Genomic DNA, 13197 nt, shown 5'->3' with positions numbered 1-13197 from the left:
ATGAAATTTATGAAAATGTAAAGCTGTTCATGTGTTGAGTTTCTGTTGCAGGGGTTGGGAACCTTTATGTCTTGTAAAGCATGCTTAGCTGTTGAAGATATATTTTTGATTAGATTAATCACACATTATAATGTCGTAAATCAATACGATGAGGCTAATATCAAAACATAAAACAAGGACTTAGCAGAACTCAAACCTATGTCAGCTTTAATTGCTACTTTAATCAATACTCTTTCTGTCTGTCTGCCCACCTAAAAACATTTAGCCACTTACTCCTGGTGCTATTTAGCCAGGCCTAACCTAAACTCTAATTCATCACTGGAATCAGAGTCATCAGGCATATCCTGCTTTTATGCTAGAGTATGTAGCTTCGCAGTCTGTTTTTGAACATACCAAGCATCACTTTAATGTCAAAACTAGATATAACCAGTGCTGACTGGGTACAAAGAGTACAGGGCTGCACTTAATGATTTGTTTTTTGTTTGTTGATTTATGTATCCACTTATTTATTTATCCATTATTCTAAAGGTTATTTTTTGCTGATTGATTCATATAACAATTAATTTACCCAAAATGAATATCAAAAAACTTAATTCAATCACCTTATAGTCATCATCTAATTTCCATGTGGCTGCTGTGTTATGATATCAATAATAGGGTTTCTGATCAGAAGACAGAAAATAAGTGAAACTATGTACAGACCATAACAGCTGTGTTGCATTAGTTCAAGACACTTTCTCATTCATACATGACCTTTAAAGTAAACAGGAAATATGAAACACTAGATGACACATGGTTCTATGTTAAGTTATTCGGCAGTGCCGAAATCACCTTAACATGGGTTGATGAAGAAACTGTTGGGTTTGCAGAAAGATCTATGTAGCAAAGGCCAGATTGATTTATTTTTGTGGGTAGGCCTTATTTTAGGTATCAAAAATATGTATTGCCATATACGTATTATTCTGTCCACAGCAGTGCATTGATTTATTCCAACATGCCACACACAAGGACCGCAGAGGGATATTCCCACAACTTTGGGAGTGTCCAGGCTCACCATTCAATTCAGTTCTGATATAGAATGCTACAGTGCAATTTAAAAAGATTATCGATGCATCTTGAGCATTAAAAATGTGTGATTTCTTTACGTGATTAATTTTTTGTCAGTGTGATTACTACTTTTTTTAATCCATATTTAAGATAAACTGATAGATGTACTTCCCTCATATTTGCTCACACTCAGCCATCTTCATCAAAACTAGTAGTAGCCACGCTTAAAACATTAACACGATGCACATTACCTGGACATCTGTAATGCCTTGGCCTCACTTCACAACTTTCAAAGGTGTAAAATGAAACAATTTTCTGTAGTGTCATCTGAAGTGTTGCAGTAATTGTGCTCTGCACACTAGTGGGGCACCGCACCAAACAGCACAGGAAAGACACAGTCCAAGCTGTTTGTGTGCTGATTTGCACGAAAAAACAATGAAGAGAAAGGAAAAATGTTTGGGAAGGTGGATTAGGATGAAGGGCTTGTGTGTAGAATGAAATCAACTATTGGACTCACTCTCTGCACACAGATGGTTGAGAGAGCCATTGCACATGACAGATGACAGAGGGAGAAAGAAGAGCAGTGTCTTCTCTCATAGGCTGTAGTGTCTACAACCTACGTCTGTAACAAGTCCCTGAGCTGTCTCTGAGCTGTCTCTGAGCTGACTCTGAGCTGTCCCTGAGCTGTCTCTGAGCTGTCTCTGAGCTGACTCTGAGTTGTATCTGAGCTGTCTCTGAGTTGTCTCTGAGTTGTCCCTGAGCTGTCTCTGAGCTGTCTCTGAGTTGTCTCTGAGCTGTCTCTGAGTTGTCTCTGAGTTGTCTCTGAGTTGTCCCTGAGCTGTCTCTGAGCTGTCCCTGAGCTGTCCCTGAGTTGTCTCTGAGCTGTCTCTGAGCTGTCTCTGAGCTGTCTCTGAGTTGTCTCTGACTGTCCTGACTGTCTCTGAGCTGTCCCTGAGCTGTCCCTGAGTTGTCTCTGAGCTGTCTCTGAGCTGTCTCTGAGCTGTCTCTGAGTTGTCTCTGAGCTGTCTCTGAGCTGTCTCTGAGCTGTCTCTGAGCTGTCTCTGAGCTGTCTCTGAGCTGTCTCTGAGCTGTCCCTGAGCTGTCCTGAGTTTGTCTCTGAGCTGTCTCTGAGCTGTCTCTGAGTTGTCCCTGAGCTGTCTCTGAGCTGTCCCTGAGCTGTCTCTGAGCTGTCCCTGAGCTGTCTCTGAGCTGTCTCTGAGCTGTCTCTGAGTTGTCCCTGAGCTGTCTCTGAGCTGTCCCTGAGCTGTCTCTGAGCTGTCCCTGAGCTGTCCCTGAGCTGTCTCTGAGCTGTCCCTGAGCTGTCCCTGAGCTGTCTCTGAGCTGTCTCTGAGCTGTCCCTGAGCTGTCCCTGAGCTGTCTCTGAGCTGTCTCTGAGGCTGTCTCCTGAGCTGTCCCTGAGCTGTCTCTGAGCTGTCTCTGAGCTGTCCCTGAGCTGTCTCTGAGCTGTCTCTGAGCTGTCCCTGAGCTGTCCCTGAGCTGTCTCTGAGCTGTCTCTGAGCTGTCTCTGTGCTGTCTCTGGCTGTCTCTGTGCTGTCCCTGAGCTGTCTCTGAGCTGTCCCTGAGCTGTCCTGAGCTGTCTCTGAGCTGTCCCTGAGCTGTCTCTGAGCTGTCTCTGAGCTGTCTCTGAGTTGTCCTGAGCTGTCCCTGAGCTGTCCCTGAGCTGTCTCTGAGCTGTCCCTAGCTGTCCCTGAGCTGTCTCTGAGCTGTCCCTGAGCTGTCCCTGAGCTGTCCCTGTGCTGTCCCTGTGCTGTCTCTGAGCTGTCTCTGAGCTGTCCCTGAGCTGTCCCTGAGCTGTCTCTGAGCTGTCCCTGAGCTGTCTCTGAGCTGTCTCTGAGCTGTCCCTGAGCTGTCTCTGAGCTGTCTCTGAGCTGTCTCTGAGCTGTCCCTAGCTGTCTCTGAGCTGTCTCTGTGCTGTCCCTGTGCTGTCTCTGAGTTGTCTCTGAGCTGTCTCTGAGCTGTCTCTGAGCTGTCCCTGTGCTGTCTCTGTGCTGTCTCTGTGCTGTCTCTGAGCTGTCTCTGAGCTGTCCCTGTGCTGTCTCTGAGCTGTCTCTGAGCTGTCTCTGAGCTGTCCCTGAGCTGTCCCTAGCTGTCTCTGAGCTGTCTCTGAGCTGTCCCTGAGCTGACTCTGTGCTGTCTCTGAGCTGTCTCTGAGCTGTCTCTGTGCTGTCCCTGAGCTGTCCCTGAGCTGTCCCTGAGCTGTCTCTGAGCTGTCTCTGAGCTGTCTCTGTGCTGTCTCTGAGCTGTCCCTGAGCTGTCTCTGTGCTGTCCCTGAGCTGTCTCTGTGCTGTCTCTGAGCTGTCCCTGAGCTGTCTCTGAGCTGTCCCTGAGCTGTCCCTGAGCTGTCTCTGAGCTGTCCCTGAGCTGTCCCTGAGCTGTCTCTGAGCTGTCCCTGAGCTATCTCTGAGCTGTCTCTGAGCTGTCCCTGAGCTGTCTCTGAGTTGTCTCTGAGCTGTCCCTGAGCTGTATCTGAGCTGTCCCTGAGCTGTCCCTGAGCTGTCCCTGAGCTGTCCCTGAGCTGTCTCTGAGCTGTCCCTGAGCTGTCTCTGAGCTGTCCCTGAGCTGTCCCTGAGCTGTCTCTGAGCTGTCTCTGAGCTGTCTCTGAGCTGTCCCTGAGCTGTCCCTGAGCTGTCTCTGTGCTGTCTCTGAGCTGTCTCTGAGCTGTCCCTGAGCTGTCCCTGAGCTGTCCCTGAGCTGTCTCTGTGCTGTCTCTGAGCTGTCTCTGTGCTGTCTCTGTGCTGTCCCTGAGCTGTCTCTGTGCTGTCTCTGTGCTGTCTCTGAGCTGTCTCTGAGCTGTCTCTGAGCTGTCTCTGAGCTGTCCCTGAGCTGTCCCTGAGCTGTCTCTGTGCTGTCTCTGAGCTGTCTCTGAGCTGTCTCTGTGCTGTCTCTGAGCTGTCTCTGAGCTGTCTTTGAATAGTTCACACATGCCAATCATCATTCATGGGAGTGGGGCTTTTTGTTGGGTAAGGTCACCAAGAACCGTTATTAAAATCCTGCAGTGTGAACGTTGCTGTATGTGTCACCATTCAGTTGGTTCAGCTATAAGGAACGTACAGCTCATTCCTACATGATCTTTGTGAAGAGAATCATAATACATCCAAGAGTATATTTTTCCCTCATTCGTCAGACACAACTGTGTTGTATGGAGCTAAATCGGGGTCACATGTTTTGTACTTGAAAAAGTAAAATTTGAAACTGAAATTTCAAGTTTTGATCTTGAATTTTGAAAAATATATCAACATATTCAAAATAAAAATAAATGTACAAAAAGTTTTTTCAGGTTAAAAATAATTATGATCAACTCTGGTAATTCTTTTGAATAAATCATTTATTTTCATTTTTCACTTTCATATGTTTTGATATTTGGGATCCTATTTCTTTTAGTTGCATGTGTTATCTTTTCAGATTCAGATCTTAGCTTTTTTTACAGTTTCAAATCTTTTTTTTACAGTTTCAAATCTTTTTTCAGTTTCAGATCTTTCTTTTACAGTTTCAGATCTTTCTTTTTCAGTTTCAGATCTTTCTTTTTTCAGTTTCAGATCTTTCTTTTACAGTTTCAGATCTTTCTTTTTCAGTTTCAGATCTTTCTTTTTCAGTTTCAGAGTTTTGACCCTGATCTAGCGTGGGGGGCGTGGCATCAACTGAGAGGGGCGTGGCATCATGACGGACAGCTCAACCAAAAGGCTACAGACCTCCCCCTGTCATGTTGCCTTCAGGGAACGTAGGATCTAAAACGATTCGGCTACGCCACATGAAACTGCTGTCAGTGACAACCTTCCATTTGCACACCATGCACGAATATCCTGCACGGCTAAAAGTGTTTTAATTTCCAAGGCTGTTTAGATGTGAGATGTGGAAGCTGTTTTAGGCAGTACTGCGGACCAGTTGTAGTACAGGAGCGACAAAATCACGCCAGATTGTGCACAGACACCTACATTTTAAGTACTGAAATGTCCGATTTCCACGTAGCACTGTGAATGCCTCGCAGTGTCCGCTGGCAATGGCGTCAGGTTCTGCTGGCTCACCTGCTGGAACCAGCACACAGTTGAGAAAAGTAAGGTTGGGACATCGTGATAAATATCAAAATGAGACGTCGTTGTGTGGTTTTTGTTCTGTAGTGTTGCCAGTGTTCTTTTACCGTTACTATAGCAACTGTTGCTACAGTAGGGTTATTATTTGTTAGCATCAAGATTAATTCTTCTTTTGTTTAGCCTATTATTTATTTTTCTGCCTCTGTTATCTCGCCTGTAATACATAAGCAGAGCATTGACGTCTAGACACACACACACACACACACACACACACACACACGAAGCTAGTGTAAGAATATAAAGTTATGTTGTTTATTCCAGGATCAACTGAAAAGAGAATTTCTCCAGAGACTGCTGACCAAGGTTTCACAGGTCATGCAGAGATTGCCACTTGATGTGCAGTACCTAAAGTTAGTCGTCAACCAGGAGATGGTCCTTTTAAGGTCACTGTCCTGCCAGATTGAGATGCCACAGGATGTGATCGATGCTTTAACTGAACTGACAACTCTTGTCAATATGGAGGACAACTCAAATCTGACCCCCAGTCAGGTGCCTATGTTGTTGCAAGGAGAATTGGGACGGCCAAAATATGACGTGTCTCCACAACACCTACAGAGCCTGATAGAAATGTCTCTACCAGTGTCATCTATTGCCAAAGTTCTGGGGGTATCTGAAAGACAGCGCATGCATGAGAATGGCCTTTCCATTAAACAGTTCTACAGTAACATTATAGATGATGAACTGGACAATTTGGTGAGGTCTGTAAAATGCAGGGCAGAATGAAAATCAGTATAAATCACTACATTTATTTACATTTAAAGTGCATTTATTTAAAAAAAAAGTTGGAAATGTCATAAGGAATCGGGAAACATATTACTTTGTAAAGCATATTCTTGCAATTAGTATTGTAGATCTGAATAGCATGTAAACATCAAATGTAAAGCATACCTGACAAGTTTATGATTTGTGTCGACATTAACCAAGTGCAGAGGACCTTGAACAGAATATGTCCTCCTTGCCACACACCCAATCCTTGTCATGCGTGAGAGCACTCCAACAGGGTCTACACGATGCATGGAGTTAGACACTCTCTTCCACTGGATACGTTGGCCCATGCCCTGCAGGATTCCCTTCATCATTCTTAGTCCCACATGTGGTGCCCTGCCTTTTACAGACCTCACCAAATTGTCCAGTCTTGCAACAACATAGGCACCTGACTGGGGGTCAGATTTGAGTTGTCCTCCATATTGACAAGAGTTGTCAGTTCAGTTAAAGCATCGATCACATCCTGTGGCATCTCAATCTGGCAGGACAGTGACCTTAAAAGGACCATCTCCTGGTTGACGACTAACTTTAGGTACTGCACATCAAGTGGCAATCTCTGCATGACCTGTGAAACCTTGGTCAGCAGTCTCTGGAGAAATTCTCTTTTCAGTTGATCCTGGAATAAACAACATAACTTTATATTCTTACACCAGCTTTGTGTGTGTGTGTGTGTGTGTGTGTGTGTGTGTGTGTGTGTGTGTGTGTCTAGACGTCAATGCTCTGCTTATGTATTACAGGCGAGATAACAGAGGCAAAAAAATAAATAATAGGCTAAACAAAAGAAGAATTAATCTTGATGCTAACAAATAAGAACCCTACTGTAGCAACAGTTGCTATAGTAACGGTAAAAGAACACTGGCAACACTACAGAACAAAAACCACACAACGACGTCTCATTTTGATATTTATCACGATGTCCCAACCTTACTTTTCTCACCTGTGTGCTGGTTCCAGCAGGTGAGCCAGCAGAACCTGACGCCATTGCCAGCGGACACTGCGAGGCATTCACAGTGCTACGTGGAAATCGGACATTTTAGTACTTAAAGTGTGGGTGTCTGTGTGCACAATCTGGTGTAATTTTGTCGCTCCTGTACTACAACTGGTCCTCAGTACTGCCTAAAACAGCTTCCACATCTCACATCTAAACAGCCTTGGAAATTAAAACACTTTTAGCCGTGCAGGATATTCGTGCATGGTGTGCAAATGGAAGGTTGTCACCGACAGCAGTTTCATGTGGCGTAGCCGAATCATTTTAGAATATGTTCCCCTGAGGGCAACATGACAGGGGGAGGTCTGTAGCCTTTTGGTTGAGCTGTCTGTCATGATGCCACGCCCCTCTCAGTTGATGCCACGCCCCCCACGCTAGATCAGGGTCAAAACTCTGAAACTGAAAAAGAAAGATCTGAAACTGAAAAAGAAAGATCTGAAACTGTAAAAGAAAGATCTGAAACTGTAAAAAGAACTAAGATCTGAATCTGAAAAGATAAAACATACAACTGAAAGAAATAGGATCCCAAATATCAAAACAAATGAAAGTGAAAAATGAAATGATTTATTCAAAAGAATTACCAGAGTTGATCATAATTATTTTTAACCTGAAAAAACTTTTTGTACATTTATTTTTATTTTGAATATGTTGATATATTTTTCAAAATTCAAGATCAAAACTTGAAATTTCAGTTTCAAATTTTACTTTTTCAAGTACAAAACATGTGACCCCGATTTAGCTCCATAGTGTTGGTGTTGAAGAAGTCTGACCATCTACCCATCCTAATCCAAAATATGTGTTTACTTCCAATATAGTGGTAGAACAGGCATTGAGAGTTTGTCAAGAATAATTTCATTAATAGCTATGTTTCTGTATTTCTTGTAATTCACTTAACATGGAAGTGATGCATGGTTCATGTTTACAGGATTACAGGATGTTTTTTTCCACCCTGTCCGAGGGGGGTTTGGCAGCTGTCAAATTGTCTGAGCAGACTAAATTTGTTTTAAACAAACTTTTGAAAATGAAAGAAAAGCTGAAGAATGACATATCTTTGAAGAAGGCTGTCACTTACCCTCCAGGTTCTTGATCCCCCTGGGTTAGATGATAGACTGTGTGAAGTGCTTGTTGCTTTGTGTGATCTATATCCACCTGTATCACTGTTCTTCCAACACTCAAGGTGGAGCTAACAGTCAGTTACCTTTTGCCCTTGTTCTTTATCCCCTATATCTATTTTTACTCCTACACCACAAACCCTCCTATCACCTTTTAACCTTTTACTCTTGTGATGACTGTTTTCCACAATCTCTTTTACACCAATTTACTTTCATCCTTTTACTTTCCTGTACTCCCAATACACATTTTTTCTACCACAAACCACCTCTCTTCCTGCTATCTTGTATATTTTCGTTGTCCTCCTCATCCCCATCATTATTTTTTTCTACATCTTTCCTCCCTCTTCTGCATCCCCTCCCTGTTACCACCCTTTTTCTCCCTCCTTCTCACTGTCCCTCTATCTGCAGGGTAAGGTTGCCCAGACAGCTTGTATGTCAGCTTGCAAACATCTGTCCACATCACTGATGCAGATGCTGCTGGACACAGAACTCAAACAGATCAGTATGGGGGCCATTCAGCAATTCAACTTAGACGTCATTCAGTGTGAATGTAAGTTAAAATGCATTTAATTGTAATTTTTATGGTGATGTAATTTAGTATTATCATCGACAGGACTCACAAGATGAATTAAAAAAAAAAATGCAAACCTGTTTTCAGTTTGATCCAACTGACTTAAAATACTATGCACACAGTCAGATTAAATCTGTAACACTTCATATTAGGGCACACAGATTAACCATGAACCAGTTTTGGTTGCATATTGACTCTTTATTATTTATTATAAAGAAACGTATTAATACCTATTTCTACATGACCATATCCTATGTTTACTCAGCCAGTAACAAAGAGTTTTCCAAAAGTAACCTTCTAATTACTGCCTATTGACTGTAAATAAGGAAGTGAATCCTGTTATATGTGTGCTGTGTGTTGTATAAAACAAGTCATTATTGTCTGGTATAATTTGTGTTTCTTTTCAGTGTTTGCCAGTTCAGAGCCAGTGCCTGGATTTCAGGGAGACACGCTCCAGCTGGCTTTCATCGACCTACGACAGGTAAACTATCTCACTGAGTTGTACTGAAGAAGTAAATACTAGCTTCATATAGCTGAGTACAGCTTCATTTACTGTGGCAATCTTTGACTTTTGTTAGTTATCTAATTTGAATCTTGTATCGCTTAGCTTGTATTCTTATATCAAGTCTTTGTTTATAGATTAATTAAACATTCTGATCTAAGTTGTTGCAGTGTGAGGCTTTCTCTCTGTGATACATGAACACCACATCAGAATGTGGGACCAATTATTTACATTTATTCAGAAGTTATTTTATATAGTTAGAATCTGTTTCCAACTTCTTCCACTTCACAGTTTACTTCTCAGCTGTCCTGTATTTCACTTCATCTATATCACACCCAACTATATTGTTTTTAACAGGCTATTTCTTTTCCAGACTACTGTCTGTGTAAACTTTTCAACTTTCACCTGTCCTATAGTTCACCTGCTCAGGAACATTCCTATATCCACACACACAAGCAAAAACTCTCTACCTCCCTTCTTGTTATAAACACCAGTGGTATGTAAATTGTTGCTGGGTCCCATTAACTTGTTTCTATGTTGACCTGTTAATTTGAGCCTGAGGTGGAGGCTTTACTCTGGATCCACTCCAGGTCATGGCGTATATATATATAAGCGGGCGCATCTTCTAGACCAGGGGTCGGCAACCTTTGTGACATGGAGTGCCAGTTTGAAATTTTCTTCTCATCTAGTGTGCCATTATCAACAATAACACAAAATTAAATTATGACACAAAATACAAAAACATTTCCAATATACCTGGAATTTTATTCCATCCATAGAGCACATCTCAAAACACATAAACATTTCATAAACATAGTGCTCTGGGAAGAGAGGCCAAACCAAAACTGAGACCACAGTGCCTTGTCTTAAAGCCTGTATCTGCTAAAGCTTAATAATAATAACTTTAAAAAAGAAAATCTTAAAAAACACTGCTTTTAATAAACGTATTGCTCTGTCTGAGAGAAGAGGCCAAACCAAAACTGAGACTACAGTGCCTTGCCTTAATAATAACAATAATAATAATAATAATAATAGTAATAATAACAAAAAACTGCAACTGTATCTGTATCACAACAAAACAATAACAGTATATCTGTATTCTTAACAAAATAGCCACATCAACATTTCAAAGACATGGACAAACAGCTATACATTTAAACTAAAATCAAGTGTACGCTAAGGCAACATCAAATGATCAGATATCTACTAGATAGTCAGTGTGATCCTTGGCCCTGCTTGGCTTGGCTGAGCTCTATGATCTGAGGCTTGTAGTTAGTCACTTTGAGTTGCAAACATGCCTCAGAGTGCTCCGTTGTTAACCGACTGCGGGTGGGGCTGAGCACATGTTTCATGTGTGAGAACACCTGCTCACAGAGATATGTTGACTCGAAGACTGACAGCAGCGCCAGTGCAATGTCCCGGAGACAGCTGAATTTCTCAGGTGTAGATGCCCAGCAGGTGAGAATGTGGGCTCCGTGATCTTGTACTGGTGTGGCTTCCAACTGTTTTCTAAGCTCTCCAAACTTGGTCAGCCACAGTGTTGAGCTCTTCAGCTCAATCCGCTGCATTTCCATGTCCTCTGGGCTTGATCAAGAAAGAGAACATTGGTCTGTACTTTTTGAAACGTGCGTCAGTGCAGATCGCTTCACTATGAAGTTAATAATCTTTGACACCGTGGCCATAACTTCATTGAGATCCGAATTTGACATTTTGCGCACAGATTTTCTTGATGTATTATGCAGTGGGGTTTCATGATGGGGTGGCCAACTTTTTCCTCAATCAGTTTGACAGCTCCCTTTTGTCTCCCAACCATAGCGGGGGCGCCGTCTGTGGTCACCTCAAACACTTTGCTGATGTTAAACCCTCGTTCCTCAAAATGTTCAATTAATGCCATGGCTATGTCTTCACCTTTTGTTGTTTCAGGCATTGGCATCAAGCAGCAAAGTTCCTCTCTGACAGTTGAATCACAGTAGTATCTTGCCATGACTGCCAAACGCGGGATGTCATTCACATCCACGCTTTCATCAAGTGCAATGCTAAACATCGCAGCATCTTTTAATCCAGCTGTTTGCTGAGCTCTGACATTTTCAGCCATTTCATCAATACGTCGCTGAAGACTTCTAGCTGACATGGGAATGTTCTTAATCCATGACTTGATCGTTAAATTATTTGGCAAGTGTTCAAAAAGAGCATCTGAGCAACTGTGAAAAGCCTCCTTAATAAATTCGCCATCCGTAAACGGCTTCCCATGCTTTGCAATGCAATGCGCAATGCGATAGCTTGCTTCTGTCCCGTGATTTTTAGCAGTGGTAAAAACTTTGAGGGAACTAGCTTGTTTATCATACCTGGACACAGCAGGTTTAATTGACTCTGCTTTGTCTGCTTGGTCTTTGAAAGTCTTCTCGTGCTTCGTCTCAAAATGACGCTTAACACTTGATGTTCAGCACACAACATTCTTACAGCATAAAGTGCACACAGCACGGTCCTTCAAAAATTCAAAGCCAAACCCTTATGTCCAGGAGGACTAGAATGCCGTTGTTTTGGCCTTTTCAGCAGCCAGCGTTGCCATTGTTGACAACATCATTTTTGCTGGTCTCTGGGAACGTGGGCCAGACCGTGGCTACAGCGCTGCGGCGGGAGCTGTCACTCAAACCCATGAAATCAGGACACACATACAGTAAGGAACACTGAGGTGCCAGCGTGCCAGTGTTAATGCCGAGGCGTGCCACCCATGGCACGGATGCCAAAGGTTGTCGACCCCTGTTCTAGACTCTCTATTGGACCAAATTGCTCGAATTCGTACAGTATTGTATCGTTCACAATGTTAGCTTTTGGGAAAAAGTCCCCAGGGCATGACGATGTAATTACACGGCTTGGCCACGACAAACACTGTATTCAAGGCCTGGTGCTGTTTGTGGGGGTTTGAGCTCGATGGTGAGGTCAGCCATCCTCCTTGCAGAGGAAGTTAAGATCAAGCCAACTGTGGTAAATAGTCCTCCTTCTCTTCTTCGTTAGTATTACCAGCAGACTGAAAGCCACACTGCCATCCACTGTATCAGAGTATTTAATATCATGCTATTCAATGACGGGTGCTGTCTTGAGCAGGTTTAATTTCGTTGACGAAGACTATGACGAAAAATATTCGTCAACAAACCTTTTTCACTGACGAAAACGAAATGAAAACTAAATAAAAAGTCAGATATGATGACGAAGACTGTGACGAAATAAAACTGACACTTTAGTCAACGAATAAAAACGAGACGAAAATGTTAGGGTGGGACTGGAGAAGAGATCCAATCAGAGCGAATCTCTTGAGGGTAGGTTGACCGATGCAGATTACAGCAGAGCCATTCTAAAAAGCCGCGGCAAGCTAAACAGGCAGCAGCATTTACACAGAAGGAGAACAAAGACGAGTTTGCAGAACTTCGCACAGTTTTGTGGACGTTTTCACAAGAGTTAGGTTGTTTACATGATATTTAGTTGCACAGCTTTGGCGGATTTCCGCTGACTTCGCTCGTTAGCAAGACGCTAGTGTTAACGGTATGCAGTGCACCCAGTCCGAGGGCATCGGCATATGACAACCAGACCGTCCGCAAACCGTGTGCAGCAAAAACACTACCAAATTGAAGCGACATTTACACAGAGAGAGAGAGAGAGAGAGAGACATTTTCAGTTGACACAAACTGATTGATTCATTGTTATTAATTACTTATTGACTGAGATTAATTGATTGTAACTATGATTGAGTTAATCAGTTACAATGTACCTGTTCCTGTACCCATTTCAACTAGTATTAACGGCGCACCTCCGGCTGACCTCTTTACGTCAACCAGCTGCCTCGGCATTCAAGAAAGATGGCGTACGAAGAGCGAGATGAAGCTACATCATTGTACACTTCGTATATGGTGTACATGATAATTACACAAACTAGGTGCACTCTGGCGCTCTTTCTTGCCATGATTTTGGAGGAAAGCCGCCACCGCCGCCGCCCGTCTACTTCCGGCTCGCGGCCCCGGGGAAAAATCTCGCGCCTGCGCAGAACGCAAGATCCGATCCGATCCGCTGGAAACGTATACATGCAGGAGTAATGCGACTTTCAATCG

At 43.0% G+C, this 13197-nt stretch overlaps 1 protein-coding gene across 4 annotated transcripts in view; it reads left to right on the top strand.

Annotated features, from left to right (window-relative positions):
* The window catches only part of exoc6 (exocyst complex component 6), a 125987-nt gene that overhangs the window by 92471 nt on the left and 20319 nt on the right, over nt 1-13197 (top strand). For all 4 annotated transcript variants that reach the window (XM_030399349.1, XM_030399348.1, XM_030399347.1 and 1 more), the window contains 2 exons: nt 8430-8571; nt 9000-9073. In XM_030399349.1, coding sequence (XP_030255209.1) covers nt 8430-8571; nt 9000-9073 — 216 coding nt within the window. The remainder of the gene's footprint in view (nt 1-8429; nt 8572-8999; nt 9074-13197) is intronic.

This window comes from Sparus aurata, chromosome 20 (genome assembly GCF_900880675.1).
Source record: "Sparus aurata chromosome 20, fSpaAur1.1, whole genome shotgun sequence".
NCBI classification, from domain to species: Eukaryota; Metazoa; Chordata; class Actinopteri; order Spariformes; family Sparidae; genus Sparus; species Sparus aurata.
Note: the sequence above shows the minus strand (reverse complement) of the source record. Positions and strands in the feature narration are given on the sequence as shown.